The 22,353-nt window shown below is 42.7% G+C and overlaps 1 protein-coding gene across 7 annotated transcripts in view; it reads right to left on the bottom strand.

Annotated features, from left to right (window-relative positions):
* Positions 1 to 22,353, bottom strand: part of DAB1 (DAB adaptor protein 1) — a 964,054-nt gene that overhangs the window by 102,777 nt on the left and 838,924 nt on the right. For 6 of the 7 annotated variants that reach the window (XM_078670000.1, XM_078670038.1, XM_078670019.1 and 3 more), the window contains one exon: positions 7,305 to 7,352. The exons of the other annotated variant lie outside the window; for it this stretch is intronic. In XM_078670000.1, the coding sequence (XP_078526126.1) occupies positions 7,305 to 7,352 (48 nt within the window). The remainder of the gene's footprint in view (positions 1 to 7,304; positions 7,353 to 22,353) is intronic. 7 annotated transcript variants of the gene reach the window in all.

Raw genomic sequence — 22,353 nt, 5'->3', positions numbered from 1 at the left:
CGAAAGCACTGAGCAACGCAAGCATCTGTCACTTGCTATAAGACCCAAACTATGAAGCTGGAAGGGGGTACTGTACAGCCTATGTAAGTATTTGAAGTGAATGAGGCGCATACTATAGTTGGGGGAGAGGCGTTTTATCTGAGTACAACAATACAAGCAATCCACTTGAGAAATCTCGATACCTAGGTCCTCGCCCCATGCAATGCGTGCCCAGTCGGTAGAGATGGAGGACGCTGCAAGCGTGTGAGCATAAATTTTGGGAAACATATTCTTGGGAGAGGAAGAGGCATAAAGAAGATCAAGAGTGGCCAACGAGGGAGGAGGCTGGAGAAAGGTGGAGTGGAGCTTCCTGAAAACAGTCCGGAGTTGGTAAAATAACAGGGTGTCCATGGGGCCAGAGTCAGTGGCAAGCGAAAAAAAGGTATCCCAGGGATACAGGTCCGAAATTGTCGAGAGGCCTAAACGAGCAGCGTGTTTGACCATCCCCGACGACTGTAGTGGAGGCAAAGCAGGGTGATGAGCAATGGGCATGGTGTTAGCGGAAAGCATAGCAAAGCCGGAAATCTTACAAATTCCGTCACAGGCCCAGGGCAAGGTTTCGACCGTGTCGATCTCCATGCGTTGGAGTTTCACCGGGGCGAACAGTGCAGTTGTGAGCGGCCACTGGGCGGCGGGGTCAGCGTCAACTGCGACATGGGGTTGGAACAGAGTAGGGTGGAGCCAAAAATGGAGAAAGCTGGCCTGAGCGCCAAGAGCATAGAGATTAAAGTCCAGGCTCCTAGCCCACCCGCGACATCGGAAGAGTCAGAACATCGTAAGCGATCCTGTGTTGCCGTCCGGCCCAAACCAGTGTAATAAGCAAAGAGCGAACCTTCTGAAAGAAATGAGCAGTGAGAGGAATGGGGATGTTGACAAAGAGATATAAGAACTTCGGGAGCACTACCATTTTGGCAATTGCTATGGGCCTGGCCAGAGAGAGTGGCAGCCGGTTTCAAAGGGGGATCTTGGACTCTAACCAATCTACTGCGTTGCCAAAGTTAGCTCTCCAGATTTCATTCACGTCTCTGCTTAACCAGACACCCAGATACCTAGTGGGTTCTGAAGCCCACACAGAAGGGTAATCAGGATCAAAGGGGGTCATGCCGTCCATGAGAGGAAATAATACAGATTTATTCCAATTAACCTGAATGCCAGAATAGCCACCAAAACGTATCACCTCGCGGGCTAGAGGACTGAGATTCTCCTGGGGGTTACGGACATAGAGAGTGATGTCGTCCACGTACATGGAAACAAGTAAAGCCTGAGCCACGAATCCAATGCCTCTTTAGGTATGATGCTGCCGGAGACAGGCTGCAAGAGGTTTCATAGCGACAGCGAAGAGCATGGGAGAGAGCGGGCAGCCCTGTCGAGTACCTGCCCGTTGATACGGAGACGGGTTGTGGGGAGTGTAGACAGAAGTAACATTGTGCTAATAAAGACCTGACTGAAGCCCAGGCGGGGAAGGAGATAAACAAGAAGGGCCATTCCAAGGTGTTGAAGGCCTTGGTGGCATCTAGCAAGGCTGCTACTGCCGGGAGCAAAGGGTTAATTTGGTGAAGGATAGAGAAAATGGTCCGGAGGTTGTGAGAGGTGGTGCGACCGGAGATAAAACCAGACTGGTCTGGGTGGCATGAGTGGAAGTGTACAGGAGGCAAGCAGCTTGGCAAAAATGTTGTTGTCTGTGTTGATGAGGGAAAGAGGGCGATAGGAGTCTTTCTGCTCGGGGGCTTGTCTGGCTTGAGAAGTAGAATTAAGCGTGCCTCACGCAGCCATGGGGGGAACTGGCCCATTTCAAAGATCTCGTTATACATGCCAGCTAAATGGGGAATCAAAAGAGGAGCGAAGAACTTATAAAAGCTGTTTATAGCAGCTAGGATCTCCTCCTTAGAGAAGGGCTCATCCAGGAATTCCAGATGTGAATTACCGAGCCAGAGGAGTTGAAGAGTATCAAAATATTGGTCAAGAACTTCGCAAGGCGGTACAGATCCGGACATATATAGTTGTGTGTAGAATGCAGTGAAGAGCACTTTTATTTCTAATGGGAAGGTAGTGCAGGAAGGGCCGGCGTCGTGCAGAGCGGTAATATACAATGCTACGCAAGGCAGACAAAGGAGATTAGCAAGAGTTTTACCAGGGCGATCGCCGTCACCAAAGCGATGTGCCTGCGCCTCTCTACAGAGAAAAGCCAGTTCCCTATTCGCCTCATCTGAATAATTCAGTCACTTTTCCCGTGTATCTGAGCGAGTGTGTCAGCGTGTGGGTTCTGGGCATGAGAAGCGTCCTGCAGTTTGATCTCCCTTTCAATACTATCCAGCTATTCAATAGTGATGTAGAATTGCACAATAGTGAAACCATTTATTCCTGTCACATCTTTAACAAACAGCTGTCGTGCATTTATAGAACCATAAACTGGCAGAACAGTAGGTAACAAAGTGCATTGACCAAGTAAGAAGGATAACCTCCTTGTGTATCGGATTCTAAAGAACTTGTGTCAAGCATTACTTAAGGCCCAACTGAATATAGATTCACATGCAGAATATTTATCATCAACTCAAATAAATTAGAGATTGCAGGAGGACAGCATGTGTTGTAAATGTATTAAGCAGTTTTTGTTCGAGATTTAGATTTTTTGTTTTTCAGTTTTGACAAGAATTCTTAATTCTGTGACAAGGTAACCGAAATAATACATTTGTGACAGTAATTGCATTAAAGTTCGCAGTATACTAGTTTTTCTTTATTGCCACCTCAAACTGGATTTAAAAGCATTCAATAAGATCACAGTGGAATGCAAAAACAAATTTTAAACCCTGCCCCATGCACAAATCTAACAAGGGCAAAAGTCCTGGCTACTTCCAAAAATTGGATCACTGCTACATACCAGCTAGGAACTTGGATCAGCCTCCATTCAGGTGGCCCAAATGTGCGCCTTCAAGAGACTAAAATAGAGCAGAAGAACCTTAGGAGTCCAGGGCCCAAAACTTTGAAACTGTCTCATTCCTCATCTCTGAGCTCATTGTAACTATCTTCAATAGAGGAAACTCCTAAAAACTGAATTTTTAAGGGCAGTTTTCAACTAGAATCTTTGTCACCATCTCGTTCAATCAAAGAATGCAGAACTAAGGGCTACCCTCCCCATCTAGATGGACTCTGAACCACTTATATATTTATTTGCCTACTCTACGATCTGTTTCCTTTCGGGCACTCTGAAGTGCCCTTTGAAGAAACAGTAAAGATATACACCGCTTTGGGTATTGAAGTAAATATAAAACATAACCAGCAGAAGGACTTCATGTACTGGACAAGCAGACCTCTTCAAGATCTTTCAGAATTAGATTCATCAAGGAAAACAGATATCATAGGGTAAACTCTTTGTAGAGCTAATGTATCCAAAAGTATTATTAGCCAAGGTAAGCACTGACTGAAAGCGTCTAAAACATTAAGAATCACTTAAAGTGTAGTAAGTTGTTTAGCTAAGCTGTTGGGTCAAAAACAACAAGTGAGAAATATTGGAACACAAATACTGAAGTACCTAATTCAGTGAGTATTATGCTCAAACAGTCTCCTTAGTTTGTAGTGGTCGAGATATAATAACATTTGCACATTTGCAGTAATGATGATTACTTGTCTCAAGACGTCCTCATAATAAATGGTGTGATTTTGTTAATCCACAGCAGTCCACATTACAGTGTGTATACCCTGATACTGGTACTAAGTACATATGCCATATAGCCTGCTGTTTCTGGGTCAGTTAGGGGGCCATACAACAGCATATTTTCCCCACATCTCAAAATAAATGTCAGAGAAACCACAAATGTACATCAAACTCTGACAGCATTGCTCCAGAACTAATTTTTATGAGGACAAATAGTGATGAATTATCCATTAAATATCAAGAATAATGATAGAGTAAATTATCAAATTTAATATCTATAGGTAAAAAGGTCTGAAATTATCAAATTTGTTGTCCGATGATTTGAGTAATCTATTGTCATATTAATACTTAATGGATCGGATATGGAAAATTATATATCTAAATAAATTGGTGGGTTGTTAACACTTCTAACTGGTTTATGTAAAATATGATCACAATTCTTAACAACTCCACATACACCATCACCAGTGCAGACCCCCAAGGACAGAACACACAGTGCTTTGGAAGAAGGGAGTAATCTGCATTTGCTTGGCCTGGAATTTGGTAGTTAATCTCTCTGCCCACCCCTAGCTCTTTTCACAGAGAAGTCCATGCTCTACTCAGAATTCCCTTTTCTCCCTTGGAGATCCAAGGTAATGACCATCAAAACATACAGCGATAGCTTTGAGGTTGACGGTTCATGAATGGGTGGAGTTTGAGGGTATGTGGAAGATCCTTAGACATAAAATGCCTTTGAGTAATGTTGAATTTTCATTTGCACATTTTTGTGACATTGAGTACTCCCAGAAAAGAGGATTCCAACACATAATAGTCCAATTTAGAGATTAGAAAGTGTGAGCCTTCCAGGTATTTAATTAGGATCACTCAAGCCAGTCTTTGCATAACTTACTTTCCTGCTCCCAATTCTTCAGCATTGCTGCCTGCTGAAGAACTTGCTTCTGGAAGCCTAGGTGCTAAGGAGCTAAAACAGAAAGCAAAATACTGCACCATTCTTAACCACTGCAAGTCATCAAAAGTCTGTCTAACTTGGTTTCCTTGTGGCAGTAGTCTAGTTTATGGGTACTTCGATATTTTTGGAGATTACCTGATTTTCACAAGTGGCCAACATCAGCAATCAATTTTTCTTAATGCTTTCTTTTTCCACAGGAATTTTGACACTTTTGCCCAATTTTCTTATTGTTTTATCTTTCCATTCCTTTCTTCTTTTGCTTGAGCTCAGAGTGGACATTTAAATTCATTCTTTATCATTTGATTGTTTTTGCAACACACAACAGATCATGCATTTTCAGTGGTTTGACTTGCTGATCAGTCAAATTATCAAAGCTGAGTCAAGATTTTCCTTTCTGGAAAATAATTAATTTATTAGGGAATAATTTTGATGTTAAGGCTGACAACTTGCATATTCAATGCAGATTTAAAGTAGAGCGACTCTCTTTTCAAAATGAAAGATGACCTTTTATGCATTATATTTTAAACTAGCAGCCCGCCCCGGCTTTGCCCGGGGCAGAAGGGGGCTGGGGGCAGCATTTTAAGCCTCTGTGCACCCCCCCCCCGACATTGCCCAGTCCGCATCCCTCCCGCCTCCCGCCCCGACATTGGCCATACCGCCTCCCGCCTTGAGCCTTGTGCCTTGAGCCTCCCGCCCACCACCCCCCCGCCCCGACATTGGGCATTACGCCTACTGCCTCCCGCCTCCCGCCTTGCGCCTTGAGCCTCCCGCCCGCCTCCCTCCTCCCGCCCCGGCTTTGTAACCCCCCCCAGGTCCCGACTTACCTCATCCGCCGCTCCTCCCTACGCTGGAGTGTTTACCTCTCCAATGCTTGACCGCTTGTCAGCTACCTCATCCGCTGCTCCTCCCCGCACTGCCACTGCTCCTCCGCTTCTCGCTGCTCCGCAGCTCCTCCCGGCGCTCATGTTCTCCCCTCTTCCTGTTGCTGGTGAACTCCGCTCCTCCCCTCACGCAGACGCTCCTCCCGGCGCTCATGTCCTCGCTCTTCCTGTTGCTCGTGAACGACGCTACTCCCCTCACGCATACGTCGTGGCCGGCGCTACTTGCAAGGGACTACTTTATTTTTATTTCTAAATATTTTAAACAACGTTTTATTTTTATTTTTATGTAGCCTATGTCCTTCTGCTTGCCCTGAGGTTTTCTAAGATGTCTTGGGTGTTCAGATTGGTGGTGTAGTTTTCGAGTTTACCTGGCTCAAAGGTGCAAGTTCTCTCTTTATAATAGTAGTATAGATATCTGATTTTAGTATGCTCCATCCAAGATGTAGCCGTAGTGAGAGAAAGATTTCATGTTAACTGTCTGTGACATGGCATTCTAGATGATGGGAGTATCCACATGCCTTCGACATGAACTTGTCTGTATGAATTTCAGGCAAAGACTTTGGTCACCATCACTTGCATACATAGCCTCCCAAATCACAATCAGGATCAACCCTGGAAGATTAGCTCTGCTAAAGTCGGAATATATGAACATTTGTTTTTATAGGCATCTACATAGATTTATCTGTGTAGTTTTATGAAAAGACAGCATCAACTATGGGGTGTGCTGATGGCGGTCAGACGAGCATCAGACCACCATCACCCTATTAGGATATGACCACCGTGCAATTGGTCCTAAAATGCTGTTTTCTAGCATAACTTATGCTGTGGCCCAGGAAAAAAGCAGCAGCACAAGCCGCCCTCGAAAATTTGTGCACCATGTGCCAGGCAGCAGGTGGTGCCTGGTATACAGTGCATGGACGTATGGGGGGCACTGCATGTGGTGCCTGGTATACATTGCATGTATGTATGGGGGCACTGCATGCGCCCCCCAGGCCACTAAGCTGTGGCCCACAGGGAATGGGGGCACTGCTTCAGGACTTTTCGTCTGCCTATTCATGGCGGTAGGACCACCATGAACAGGCAATTAGAAAAGGGTATCCTAATCTCTATGGCAGTGCCTGCGCTGGCACGGCCTCCATTGTAGGGATTAGAGTCCGACCGTCACCCCAACTGGCTCCTTGAGTCTGTCGGAGTCCACAGTTTTCCCCCCGACATCATTACTCTGACCACCGTTCTTGTAATCCGGTGGTCAGACCAATAGCCTGGATGTCGGGCAGGCATCCACAGACACCCAATCGATGGCGCTCCGCCTGATATCAAAATCAGGGCCTTAGATGATAACATTTTAACCAGGTTCTTTCTCTCACATTAAAACATTGCTCACCTGTTGTTTTCCAATAAGTAAAATGGAATTTAGGGACTTGAATATTAGGAACTGAAGCATAAGTATACCAGAACTCTATACTGAAACATACATATATATGACACACAGATGACGTGTGTTTGAGTTGTGAATAATGCTCATGATGAGATCCTAAATAATTTTTGAATGGGAAATGACGGACAGGAATATAAGGAGGTGAGATTAAACATATGGTGCACAATGAAAGCAGTCGCAAAACATGTCAGCCCATTTAAATCACATGACTAATTGAAGTTTAACTACAGGAAGCCAGCGTTAAAAAGTATAGAAATATGACTGGCTAGTTAGTTATTGGTGGTTCAATCTTATTGGTCAGCCATCGCTGGTAATCTTCCCTCAGCATAACAGAGGATATCTTACCTGCATATCATTTAGAGGAATGTCATCAAACTGTATTAGATCTCCATTCTGAAATAGTAAAGAATGTTTTATGGACATGAAATGAACATATAGTGACAGTGAAATGATTTAACACATGAAATGACTTAAAACATAAAAATTATCTCTTCAATGATCATGGACGGACAAGATGCATTAATGAGAAACCAATTATTGTGATTTTTCACTACTATAGTTTGATATCTTTAAGACTTTCTAATTGTTATTTGGTCACTGGGCTTACAGGAATGGGGCTTGCAGTTAATTCTGTAAAGGGTCATTCACATGTAAATGTGTCCAGTTATTTTACTTAATTGTTTTCTAACTAAACAAAATTACCTCTTTTGAATGCTCCCAAATATTCTTATTTGCTTGCCATCTTCCTTTTCCACACAAAAGTATATCTTCCTTACCAAAGCTGCTCATATTATAGTGTATTGATTTTAATGTACCTCTCCTGTGTCACCTCATAGGTACTTTCATGCAGTGAATAGCTGAGAATTTGACAAATGCTGTTAGGGTCTACTTGGATACAAGGAAGAAGCCGTCCATATCCATTATTCATAACTGCTGACTATGATGGCACAGATCAGTCAATTGGCACATTTTATTGTTCTCTTACAGCGTTTCCTGGGAAATGTTTTCTAACCCTGACCTATGTCAGCCAATGTAACATTTTGCTTATGCAAATTTATAGCAAACACCACTATAGAAGTAGTTTGAAAGACATATAAGAGCCCATAAGTGTTTGTTTGCTGGGCACCCAAAGCAGCATAATTGAAATTATGTGTTCCTTTGTGCCTATCACACAATCAATCAATCAGTATTTATAAAGCGCGGTTTATCGCCACAGGGGTATCCAGGTGCTGTTGTATTGCAAATGGAGCTGCCCAACACCTTCTACAGTAGTGAATGTGACAATGCTATTAAAGAAGCACCACCTTAAGGAGGGAGTCTTCCCTCATTAGCATGCATATATTTTAACATGATTGTTGGAACATTACTACTATTCCTGATGCCTTTACTCTTGCAAAGCATGCACTTGGACCAGCCCTCCTTCCTAACTTAAGAAGCGAAGATTTTGATCATCCCTGAGAAGGCGTACATGTTGTGCTTTCCCTACAAGGATACCTTTATTAGGTAACAACATTTTCCCAAAGAACCAAGAGAGCAGTCTCCCATAGACTTTGCACCCCTTGGGGTGAGCTTTTGCCACATCAAACACATTACAGAGACAGCATAGGTGAGGGTCTGCACATACCCAAGAAGTCATACCACTGTTTGCCTGAAAGCTATACTTTAAGCTGTGATGCACACAGCTGAGACTGAGACGTGTGCCCCCATGTTTTATGATTAGGTGCATATTATGTAACATGACACCTAAAATATATGTGTTTTAAATTGTAATTGGTGAAGAAAAATCATAGCTTTGTACAAATAATCATAAACCAGTCATGTTTCCTCGCTCACTTACTAAAATGTTCATCTGAGAATAGATTTTTTTAAATATATGGACTATTTAGGAAAAATGTTGTTCATTCTCCCAGTGAGTAGATGTCTGGTATTAAGTAACCAATAAATGATCACAAAGAAGAGCGACCTTTTTAAATTGGTGAGATTTTAAGTTTATTTGGGCATGACTTTTATGCCAGGATGAAGCAATAGCTATCTGAGTCGGTTTTTCTAGACACGACATTCATGAGCTAATAAAAGAGTACAGGATGTGCTGTAACATCCTGGAATAAAAATATGGAAGGCTAAAAATAAAGATTTAAAAAAAAAAAAAGATATGGAAGGCTTTGGATGCATGTGCTGTACTTTCTGATAATGCCTTTTGAGTAATATGCCCTTATAAAGGTGATTATGCTTTTTACTATATCTTTTAAGATGTATTTAAATTAATGTGACTACTTTAACACAACTTGAGAGTTCAAGGTCACCTTAAGTCAGAAGAAGCGTTATCTTGCTGGAATGATTTGTGTTTGTCTTTTACCAGTCAACCCGTATGTCTTCCATGCCTGGGATATAATATCCTAGCAATATGTGTATTGGATAATTGCCTGTTCAACCCATGAAGCCTATTGGTCGCAAATAGATGCTTATTTTTACCCAATGCAATTGTAATCATTGTATTGACACAGAGGGATTAAAGACTGAGTGGACATGCCAGAATTTGAACCTTTGATCATGAAGTCCCACACAAATCTGACACCTTGACAATATGGGGAAGATTCTTGTTACTGGTGACAAAGACCGCATCACCCAATGGTTTTTCTGAAAACTCCTTTTTGAGAACATCTTTAACAGTGTGAATATGGTTTGTTAGATGGGAATGGTATAACATGTAGATGTCACTAGTATGGCATTGTTGCACTCTTAAACTATCCACAGCAACTACAGGCATGCCTTTGTGTTTGGATGGAGGGTGTGTGATCGTAGTTTGTCCTATTTGGGAAGAGGAATGTGTGGTTTATGAAGGTTTGAGAGGTGATCTTGTTTTGTCTCAATACATACAGCATGGTGGATGATCTGAGTGTCAACAATGTAACTGTAATAGTAAGACAGAAGCAGTGCCTCAATCTAGGCAGAAGACTATGATGGACGTTGAAGAAGCGATGAGATGGCTCATTTATGAGCTTCCAGGTGGTAGGGCTCGAGGGTGCCTGGTAGATGGAAGATGATGTGGTTCTGGTTTTCCAAGAAGGTGATAGCTAGTCCAAGGCTTTGTCATGAATTCCCACATTCTGCAGTAGGGTCTTTAGTGTTAGGTGATGGGAAATGTTCAAATAAGCAAAGAGGTTGAGTAGAATATGTGCATCTATCACTTTGGAGTTTTCATGTGTTATCATCTGTTCTATGGTGGCAACTAGAATGGATTATATCCCTTTGCAAGGATAGAAGCCAACCTGTGTATCAGATGGTGTGTTATGTTTTTTCTATGTATGAGAAAAGTGATAGATGGAATGCTTGAATGAATCCCAGCCACTGCTAATTACTCAGGCCACATCTCAGTTCATCATTATTTTGCACACCATTCCACTTCAATTTGGATGCAGCTGTGTGCAAATTAGTCTTGAACCCACTCCAATTAGAACAATCCATCCCAAACTCCCTGAACCGGTTCACAAGCAACCAAGGATCGGTATTACCCTAGTTATGGGCTTATCAGCTGGATACAGCTTGCTTTCAGTGACACAGTGTGCACAGAGCCCGTATTTGGCCATTCCTGTCCCACTTGGAGTGACAAACTAAAGTATACAAAAAAAAACATGTATAGAATGCTTGACTTAATCTCACCAATGGAAATTATGTGCTGCGGCATCCCAGTCCATCATTTTGTTACACACCATGTAAACCACCTCAGTTTGGACCAAGCTATATGCAAATCAGTCTTGGCCTTGCTCCAATTGAACCAGTCCGGCCTGACCTGCCAAGTAATGGCATCCCTGAACTGCAACAGAAGCAACTCAGCTGGGTACAGCTTGGTTCCCATGACACAGTGTGCATGGCACCTACATCTGGGTATAACTGTTCTACCTAGAGTGACTAACTAAACTATACAAAAAAGTGATGAATGGAATGCTTGAATTAATCACAGCCACTGATAATTATCAATCCATCTTTATTTTGCACACCGTTCTCCCACAGTTTGGACCCAGTGATATGCAAATGAGTCTTGACCCTGATCCAATTGGAACAGTCCAGCGTGTAAGCCAGGACCTCCCCGAACAAGGACGCATGCAACGCTGGACTCATTTCCCCCTGAAATTAGCCTGAAAGGGTGTGTTTGCTATTTGTATGTGGCTGTCCCGTTTACTTGCAAACAGACCCATCTTCTATTTAGTAGAGGATAAATAAATGAACAATTAAACTAATTTGTTATAGTTCTCAAAGTGGGTGAATGCTTGGTTATTGTTTGTGGAGCTTCTGTAAACAGCTATTTTTGTGCAGATTGCCAGCGGACCAACATCAGTTAGATGTTAGTTTAAAAAAGTTTTGTTCAGTCAATTGAGAGAAGGATTTTTGGGTGCTGTTTTTGGTCGATGAAATTTGACAACTTGGCTATAGGTGTAACTGTTCAAAGGTATCTTTGAATGTAGATAAGTGTGTTAACCTGTGCCTGTGCAAGAGAGTAGATGTTAATGCATCTCAAAATGTGTTCAAATGGGCCGTTTCATATGAGCAAGTTGATTGGTTCTTAAATTCTAAATTAATTCTGAACACTACCTTTGCAGAGCAAGATTCAAAATCAAAGGTGAGATCAGTACTATTTTTCGTTTGCCCAGTAGAACCAGTGGGTATGTTTTTCTACTTTTTGGGTCTAGTTTTTCTCCATACATGCACAGTATTAAGTTTGTGGAAAGACAGTTTCTTTCTTAGCTATTTGTCTGACCAGGAGTATTTTGGTGATTCACATTTCTTTCCATGGGATAACTGCATTTCAATTTTGACAGCCATTCATTGAAATGTATAATTGTTTATTCCAAGCAATAAAAGTCTTTATTGAGGGTCTTGAATTGGTGATGATACCTTCCAAGAAGCTCAGGGTCAGCTCCTTTCAATTACAATTTTGCATTGTTAGATCAAAGGTATTTTGAGATGTTGAAGCATCTCATTTTTATAATGTTTAACGGTAAAGGTAAATTGATGACTCCAAATTAAGGGAAGAGGTTTAAAGGTACTTATTTTGCCAGCATTCTTAAAGTTACAGTCCATAGTGTTTTCAGTAGAGTGCTCTGATTCAATGATTAGTGGTGGGAGTTACAGACATTGATCTAATCTGCTGAAGTGACATAGAAAGATGAGGAGCTGACTTACAGTTAGAGTAGTGACTGACGGACTGATTTAGATTTCAGCAAATGGGTTATTCCGTCACAACGGTGATGGAGATCCCGTCCAATGAAATATAAATCCCATAATACCTTATGGAATTTATATTTCAGCGAACAGGATATCCATCACTGTTGTGACGGAGTAACCCATCCGCTGAAAAATAATTAAATCCCTCAGCCATTGAAAGTCATTGCTAAATTGGGGTATTCATTTTGTTAAATTAGTAGAGCTTTTCATTCTGTTGCTGAGAAGCTAGGAGGGGGTATATTATGCAGGAATTCCTTATACACAATTTCAGTTCTTCTGCCCCTTTTAGTTGAGAGAGATTCTCATTATAATAATATTTCCTTGAGTTATTGTGTCATACAGGTGAGGCTCCACTGTTGCTATCCAAGCTGTTAAGCATAACCATCTTAGTATTATGTTTAGTATTAATTTATTTGAATTATATTTTATTGAAATTGATCTTAAATTGAGGAGCATGAACTCTTTGTTGAGGAGTTGTGTTTTGATCCTAGGAAAGGTGGGTTGTGATTTAGATCTACTGATCCTATCCTTAGGTATATTAACTTCCTCAAAGTTTTAGCAGCTCTGACACTAATAGGAATTGGAACAGATAGTCCCCCGCGCTGTTAGCTGAGTTTTTGCACCTTTCGAGACCTGGATAGGAAGTCAGATTGATACATGTGTCAGGTTCCAGGACAGCCTTTGGTGGGCCTGAGATTTCTCATAATACGATTTGTAAGTGGGCATGTCAACAAAAAAAACTGATGTAGTCTATGTTTACTGTTATTCTTTTTGAGTTACTTAGAAAGGAAAGCACTACCCAAGGTGTTGGAAAATGTTTAGGTGTAACATCGTATAATGTATCATGATTATCATTAAATGCTAATTTGAAAATACAGGAGAGGAAATTTAAATTGAGGGGTGAAACAAATATGGGTTTCTGAAAGAGGTCAAAATATTAAAATCTTGACCAAATAGGAAACAAAAGAGGAGAGGAGGTGTGGACGATCAGATATTAATGGTTCTTATGGAAGGATCTAACATGTCATATAGGGGAGGTGATAAATATGCTTCATAAATGGTTGGGAACTGCACCACCATGCCCGTGGAAAGTGCCCTTCTCGTATGCGAGTCAATGAAGATAACCTCATTGGGGTGGTGGAGTGTGCTATCAGCTAAAGAGTTGATGCAAGTAAGAGTCTAAGGGGTATATGTGCAATGAAGTGGCGAAGCATGTCGTTAGCCTCCTTGGCTTAATGGAACTCTCCGCCACTATTTACAAGAATGTGGTGCAGCCTTGCGTTTCCCCCTGCGATGGCGCTAAGTTTAACAACTTAGCGTCAACACAGGCACCCTTGCACCAGAGTGCAAGGGTGTCTGGTGCAGGGGAGGATTGGTTATGTGTAGGAAGTTGTACCTTCCTGCACATAAACAATCCTAAAATTATATTTTGTAACGTTCATGTGTGCTGCTTCATGCAGCACATATGAAAGTTACAAAATTGCATTTTTTAAAAAGGTTTGTTCATGTACAGGAAGGGACACCTTCCTGTACATAAACAAGCCATGGCATTTTGCTTTTTTATTAGGTAAAAGCAAAAATTAGAAGAAATAATTCATTTCTCCTCGTTTCGTCAACTTAACACAAGGATTTTCCCGGTCTTAATTTTGGCTCTGCCTCCTATGTACGCCATCCTTGTACATAGGCGGCAGCATCAAATACAGTAATGGAATGCTCAACATAACACCCACTGCATGCCCTTTCACGCTAAGTTGGTGAGAAAGGGTGCCTTATGTACAAGGCAGCCTTAAGCACATTAAGTGGCATAACGCTGCCTTGTACATAAGGGAAGGCCCCTATCGCCACAGGAACATCACAAAAAGTGACGTTCCCACGGTTATAGGGGCTTGAACATATGCCCCTCAGTTAATTGAAATAATCTTTATGTAACCAGCCGGCTTCTGTAAATTGCTAGTGCGATACCAATAAGGCTTAACAATAACAAGAAATGTGTCATGCACAGATTCTATTCTCTGTTATTAACTATATTCTTGTCAACATTTTTAATGATGGTACCATTGTAAAGATACAATTGTGGTACAAGCCCTAGTACATTTTAAAGTTCCCTGCCTCTTTCTGCAGGAAACACCATTTTAAAAGCAACCAAATATTGGGGGATAAACTGAAGCGACATCTTAATAAGCACTCATTATCACCAAGAAGGCAGCACCAGCTACAGTACAGAGAAGAAAAACAAATGAAACGTTTAACCACCCTATGGCAAGTTGGCCAATACTAAACATATGGCATCACATACTAGTGATACTGAATCAAAGATTGCCTTAGCTTAGTGCACACTACCTGTGCAATCTCCCTATACGAGAAAAGAGCTGCTTTGATAATTTTTTGAAATAATGTACCTAATAAAATGAGGTTTAGCTGTTGCAAAAAAATAAAAACATGATAATATTCAGCATTCAATTACAAAAAGAGATATTTGTCCATTGCAACAACTGAAAATGGTGCCATTATCTGTCTAAGTACTCGTACATAATGCCACTTGCCACAGACTTTCTAAAACATGTACAAATAATAATTCTTAATAATGCTGTACTCAATGCCCTTAGGTTATAAATGGAAACCTCTCTCATCTTGAATCTACCTCTTGGATATACTTGTTCACTTTAAAGCAATAATTACCATAACTCTGAAAATAAATTGAATGCAAGCAACAGCTGCACTTATAAGGAGCTAGATAATGCAGACTAAAGAGACAATGGGTAATTATCTGGGAAAGCTTTCCTTCGAAATTAATAGTCACTATAATTAGAACAATTTATAAAGAAAACTCTGCACATAGCTTATCAAAGGGAAATGCACAACGTGCATTTACTTAAATTAGAGTAGTGAGACTAAAAGTACTGTTCTATTGTACGGTATCTTCCGGAGTCTGCCAAATGTGGGCTGGTTCAACCCAGGTAGATGAAAAATGCATTGAAAATTTATGTTAGCTCTCCGGAAAGAGGGATACCATGAAACAGAACTGAGCCTGCACATTATACGTGTTCATAAGTGAAAGTCGTGATTTAAAAATTGACAAACACAGAGCAATGTGATTCGTAATATCTTATGCAAACAACACCATACCGAAAAGAAGGCTGGACTGGAACGATAGGAGGGGAAACGCCACCAAAGTTTACTGACCATATGGCTAATTAAGTTTGCCATGTGTATTTTAAATGGGATTAAAAGGAGTGTGTTGCATATATTATTTAAACACGATGCAAGGAAACCTTTTACGCTTGTACACTTTGGAAGCAACATGCACTAATAGTCGATGTCCATTGTATTGTGCAACAAAATGTTGCACCTTGATACCTCGATTTTGTTTACTGAGAAACAGCATCATTTCGTTTTGAACACTTCTAAGTGCATCATTTTGAGACTGAAATGTGTTTTGTTTAACTTAATTAAGGGCAGTGTTACTGTGAAAGCAACACTGAGCATATTGATAGGTTAAAAAGAATTGTAATTCTCATAAACGCACTCTAAATTAGCTTAGCTCAGCTCACGAAAAAGACGGATGGTCCCTTTCTTATACACATAGACATACCAAGCCATGTATCTTTTATTTTTATCGTCATAATGTTGATATTTCGATTTTTATTTGCTCATATGTAAACTGAGAGCAATCGGTTTGGTTCTAACGAGTTAGTACAGTAACTGGAGGAATACAAAACCCGAGAGCGAGAATCCAACAAAGCGCGGCCGGTCAATTGGGGCGGAGGGTCCATGCCTCTCCACCTTTTGCCCCTCATGAACAGTGTCTGTCAGGTGAACAAAGGTCACTGTTCATTTTCAGGTCAAGCAGCCAGGAGCCAGGAGACGGACATGCGCTAAATGTGCAGGCTCCTGGCTGCCTGAGCCGAACTTTGCTGGGCTGAGGAAGTCACAGCTCCTGTGGCCGTCACGTCCTCAGCTCAGAAAAGGTCCCTGAGGCCCTCCCCTCAGTGACGAGGGGTAGCCTCGCACCTGGTTGCCTCAGTTTTAAGCCCTAAAGTGCCCAGGGTCGAGTGTCAATCAGTGGCATATCATCACAGAGTGGTGCGGGGTATCAGTCTCACTGACCACCTCCCTCTGTGATGTCGTTTGGACTACTGCCTTCCCTCAAGGTCAGCCAAGCCTCTTGGAACCTGCGAGGCAGAGCTGGCTGCAGGTAAGTGTGTGTTTTCTTTTACATTATTGTTTGGTTCGTGCATGCATGTGTTTGGGCAACAGTGATGTGAATGGAAGTGTTTGTGTGTGTGTGTGCGCATGTGTGAATGCATGGCTGTGAGTGTTACGTGTGTGTGCTTCCCGTCCGCTCCCATGTTTTGGCAATTACCGAAACTACCTGCCAAATATCAGCCTGCAGGCAGTTGGCTGTTTTATTGTTCGCAATTCCACGCACGCAATGATACTTATGGTACTAGTAGGGATTTGACAGTGTTCTGCTCCAAAAAACTATAGTACATTTCAAGGACTGGCAAACTGAGTTAAGAAACAAGGCTGAAGCACAAGTAGTGATGAAGAATGTTTTTGATCAATGAGAGGGACAGAGTCTGGGATGGCGTCCAAGAATCTGAAGGCCTCTAAGTGAACCGCAGTGAAAACAGCCGTCAGAATCTATCTTTGCTTCAGGAGGAAACATCAAATAATTTAATTTGCCAATGACATGGGAAGGTCCCAAAGGTGCTGACCATTCATAGTGGTGGGAATATGGGAATAGAATACACTGTGGCGAAGGGATCTATGGTGTGATTGCCTTTGGATAGGATGCAGTAGTGCTGGTGCCTAGTAACACTTCTCACTGTGCTGAGCACCACCCAAAGATGTGCGCATGTCAAAAATGTAAATCTGGTATGATTTACTTAGTCTTTCCTTCTTCAGAGGTTGACACAAGATGGGTGTTTGAATGAGGTAATAATACATCACATTATGAAGGAACTAGAGTCAGCTCACTTTGTGTGTACTTTGTTATTCGGTCTCAATTTGGAAATTAATAAGTGGTGGTGCACAATGTCCAAATGTCAGGACTGCCAAATACCAAGGCTGTGTAGACTTGATTACACTTATTGCCTCTTTCATCCAGCACCATACCCTTCTATGCTTTGTTATGTTATGTTATGTTAATAACAACTTCTAAAGCGCACGGGCACCCAAGGGTTTCATGGCGATATTAGTAAGGGTAATTGCTGGCGAATAACCTATACAGATGCTTGCCTAAACAGCCAGGTCTTTAAAGCTTTCCTGCACACCATGAAATTATCACAGCTTCGGATTGTCAAAGAAAGGGCATTCCAGGCTTTTGGGGCAAGATGAGCGAAGCGACAACCCCCTTGTCGCTTCCATTTGAAATGGTAAGTAATAAAGATGGGCTGATCGGAGATTTCGGGTAGGCTCATACTTCACGATCATGCTGTTAATAAACCTGGGGCTTTTTGCATGAAGGGCTTTGAAAGCCACACAGCCAGCCTTAAATACAACCCATTGGGCAATAGGAAGCCAGTGGAGATCGGCCAGCAGTGGTCTTGCTGAGCGCCATTTAGGCTGTTTATAAATGAGTCGGGCCACTTGATTCTGAACAATCTGCAAGCGGCTTATTAATCCTGCAGGTAATCCCAGGTAGATGGAATTTTATCTCACTCTTGCGGTTCATCTTCTTCCCTGCTTTCTACCTTTGTCACTGTTTTTCCCTTTGTTCTTCCTCCTTTTTCCCCTTCTCCTCTTTTTCTCATTCTTGCACCAGGTTAAAGTCTTATAAGCACAAATAAGGGACATCCCTCTAACATATGTGTGGGTGCGCCGACCTGCAAACAACGGCTCGAAATTAAGGAATGGCTGTTATGTTATGATACTGCCATTTGTATACCACTTGTCTGTCATCGTTGTGATCTATTGGTGCGTCTGAGCCCCTCTGCGTCGCCCCACTGTCAGGAGAAGAAAAAAAATGATAAAAAATGAATGTTATTAGCATTTTATTTTTTTCGCCTGCTGTAGCAGTGCATGTGGGGGCAGGGGGGAGCTACAAGGGGGTTGTAGAGCACTCCTGTGCGCAGAGATTGTTTGGTCGGCAGTCCCGAGCTACCCAATTGACATGCGCACTACCCCCTCTTCTCCATGCAGGCTGTATTACACCCTGCATGGAGAGCATTCCAACCCCTACAGCCCTTGGCTTCCACCTCCCCCCTTAGTGAACAACCCCACCACCAGCGAGCTGAGCCGATCACCCCCTGCTTCTGAGGTATCGGGATATTGCATTGTGGTAGTGTTCTATTATGTCTGTCCCCATTTTGGAATACAAATAGCAAATTATGCGCAGTTTATTCTATCCACAAGAACAAAAATCTGTTCAAGTATAATTTGGCATATGAGGAAATGATCATGATGTTGAGAATAGGTTGGATTGTCCGTTATCTCGCAATTGATGATTAAAGTAGGTTAGATTTGAATGTAATACTTTGCGAGTGGCTCAAATCGGACACAGGAACTGCAGGGTAGAGGAGGGGTTAGTGAGGATAGTGTTCACATTAACATGGACTTAGTTAAGTTGGTTACCACTCCTTTTGCGCTTGTTTAGACTACAGTATCATGATGTAATGCCTCGTGACGTAAAATGATGTCATTCTTAACAAAGTCCCAGAAAGGAGTTATTTGCATTGGAGTTTAATTCTCTCAATTATTGCCTTCCCCTTTTATATCAGATTCAGTTATCTGTCCACTTTTCCTCAGTTGCTTCCCCCACAGGTTCATATTAATTTAACAAGATGAAATGGGAAAAAAGAAAACCTACAATTTCCCCTGCCATAGTCAGTGCTTCCTACAAATGTAAGGTCGACGGTTAAACGGCATAATCCATCAAATGGTCGTTTTCTCAAAACGTGATGCTGAAATTGGTTCCCCACCTGCCCTCCTGATACAATCTATCGCTTCAAAGGGTCGCTCCTTCCAGCAATGTGATTTTTATTTTTACAATTTCTGGTTGGCAGAAAGGAAGTTCACGAGACTGCTTTTCCACAGCACCGCTGTGCTGTATTTACAAGATGTATAACTATTGTCTGACTAAATGTGTAACTCGAACTCAGCAGAACGCACACCTTTGTTCCTTTTCTTGCGGATATATTTTTACTCTCTGTTAGTCTTTTCACCTCAAACTTCTTACAAAATCTTTACAGAACATCACCTTTGTCTTCGTAGGTCACCAACCAACGGATGGGTCAAGGTCTTTCCTGACCTTTAATCAGAAGAAGGGTGGCCCCTTGCATCACAATTTCCAAAGTGAAAGCCATGGTTGTTAGAGGAACCATTGTAAACAACTGTAACTCAAAATATTAAGCAACCAAAAAGAACATTAACGAAGGCTATCCAGAAATAAATGTTCAAAACGTAATGAAGTTAATATAACAAAAAACACTCAATTTTAGGTAGCATTAAAAACGCCCAAAGCCTGCCTTTTGTTAGAATGACACTGCTGATTCAACGAATGTTCAGTTTGTGTGAGTGGTTCTGTGAATGACTGAGTGGATGAAGTCATAACGAGTCAATAAGTGCATACAGGAGGGAGTGCATTGGAGAATAGAAGGATGGCAGACAGACCAGTTTTAAAGATAGATGAATGGATGAATGACTGGACGGAGGGATGAGTAAGTGCCCAGATCGACGAGTGGCTGATTGAGTACTTGTAAGGATGATTAGCCAGATATCTAAAACATATGTAGAAATTCCGAGTGCTCCGTCAGTAATGCCAGGCTAAGAAGTCACCAGACTTGGGTTACTTACTGAACTTGTTATTTAACAAAACGGTACACAATAGGAGCTGTTTCAGATGACTTGTATTAACAAAACTAAAATAATAATTAGCCAAAGCAAAGACCTGGGCAGCATATGGTGTGTCTGATTAACCAGCTGCATATGGAAAGTCTGCATATGTCCTGCTTTGCTGAGGTGTACCCCTCCTTTTTTCATAATAATCTTCACAACGCATCACACACCTAGCACAAGCACACTGGACACCTGTTTTGTTAAAGTGTTATCATTTTTATTCTGCCGCCTCTCCCCACGATGCATTCCGGATTTTCGAAGAACATATTATCTTGGACAGGACTGTGCCGACCATAGGAGCACTTACTACTATTGACATTAGACCAAAGTGCATGATGCCAAGTGCTGGGGCAGTATCTTTTTTCATTTTGGGTGTGTGAAAAGCTTAGCTAAGGTGCTGAAATCAGAGACTATTTCCCGCCACCAACCACAAGGACTTAGTGGCATGGTGTTTGTTATGGATGGTAGATAGGCTGGCGCAGGTCAAGGTCAGGTGGCTTTAGCATGCAGCACTGCAGACTGGAGGCAGGCAATGAAGAAAAGATTGAGGGGGCGATTCACAAAGGGTCTCTGTGCCTGTGGTGGAGGCCGTGCAGTCATACCGGGACCTCTGTACTGCAGTTACCCATTGCAGACTCCCCGCCATGAATGTGGGACCTCTGCCACAAGTGCCAAGTGTCAGAGGAGAGATTGACGTCATACGTGTCCACTCTGTATCCTCCCCTGACACTCTCAGCATCATGTGAAGACCTAATAGCCTGGTCACCTGCTGCAGTTCTGCCTGCCTGCAGCTCTCCAGACCCTAGGTGACCATTTCTTCATGCTGACATTATCCTGCTGTGAGAAATGTATTAAGGGAAGGAAAGCTCTCAGGAGTTCATGTCTTCTTTGAGGCAAAGTAGAGCATTACAAAATGCTGGCAGGCCTGAGGTGTAGAGAAACACCCAAAGTTCTCTATTGAAATACGGCACATGCATGATGAATTTTTTGTACATGTTAACACTTTAAAACTGTACATCGTGATTGTGGTAACATGGTGACAAGAGTGTGAAAGGCAGTGGGTTGAGGAAACAGGGGAAAAATGCAGTATGGAGGCAGAACAAGACACAGGCATGGGGACAGCGAGAAAGGTAACATTGGCAGTAAGCTTCAATCATTCCTGACCTGTGCACCAGAATCCATGGGTGATGTCAGTGCTCCTAGCACCCTGACTGTAGCAATAGTTATTTTGCATTTGATGTTATATTAAAACTGTGTTTACCACCAATGAAGGGTGCCTGCATGTCCCCAGCAGCCCTGGGGACCATCACCTCCCTGGGGCATTAAAAGAATGTATGCAGGTGGGCCAATCTGGGGCATGGGGCCGCCTGTGCCCCAGACCGTCACCTCTCCTGGGCTAAAAATAAAAGGAATGTGGCGGCGCCTGGGACCGTGATCTTCCAGGGCTAACCCAAAAATGAGTACAGGAGCCCACGCGGCCTGGCAGCACCAAGGACGCCACTTCCCCGGAGCAATTTTTTGAAAATAATATGGGGCCACATGCTGTCTCCGCTGTCTCGGGGACCTCCACCTCCCCGGGGATATATACTACAATGGAGGGGGGTTGTTTGGCCCACCCTTGTGGAGCCATGGATGGCCCTGGGGACCACCACCACGCAGGGCCGGCCCCTGCTGCCTCCAGGGGTGCCCACCCTCGGGAGGTAGCTGTTTGCTTTTGCAAAAGCAAACATTGCTCCACTTTCTGCAAGCTGGAGCTGTCAAACAGCTCTCGCTTGCACAAAGCTGAGTTTTTACCTGTTTCCCTGCTTGCAAATGATCTGCAGGGAAACAAATCAAAATATTGCTCTAACAGACAGGGATCTGCCTTTCAGCAGTCACCTGCATGTCAGAGCACTGCCGGCTCCCGCAGGAGGTGGGGAGCAAGCGGGGACCACATGGGCTTTGAGGCTCCCCGCAGTCCCATTGCACATTGGGTGCCCTGGGCAAGGCTTAATTTGAGACTGAGGTTTCCAGTGCTCGGCACCGGCACTTAATTGTCAGCGCTGGATCTGCTATCAGTCTGCCACATGGTGGAGCAGTCTGAGATGAGCACAACAACAGTGTTTATCAAGTCAAATCAAATTGAAAATGAATACAAGTAGGCTTTCATGCCATTATTATAGCTTTGCATGGCCTGAAATTGTCTGACTTGTCACACTTGTAATAGTGCGACGGTTTGTGTTATGTTGGCACTGTCATTGGCAGTGCTGGGAGGGGCAATGTGTGGTGCAGACTGCAGGGACCTTCTGAGAAGGGCCCTGGCACTTACGGCCAGATTCATGAAACGAAAATC

This window comes from Lissotriton helveticus, chromosome 1_2 (assembly GCF_964261635.1).
Source record: "Lissotriton helveticus chromosome 1_2, aLisHel1.1, whole genome shotgun sequence".
NCBI lineage: Eukaryota > Metazoa > Chordata > Amphibia > Caudata > Salamandridae > Lissotriton > Lissotriton helveticus.
This window is presented reverse-complemented; position numbering and strand designations above follow the sequence as displayed.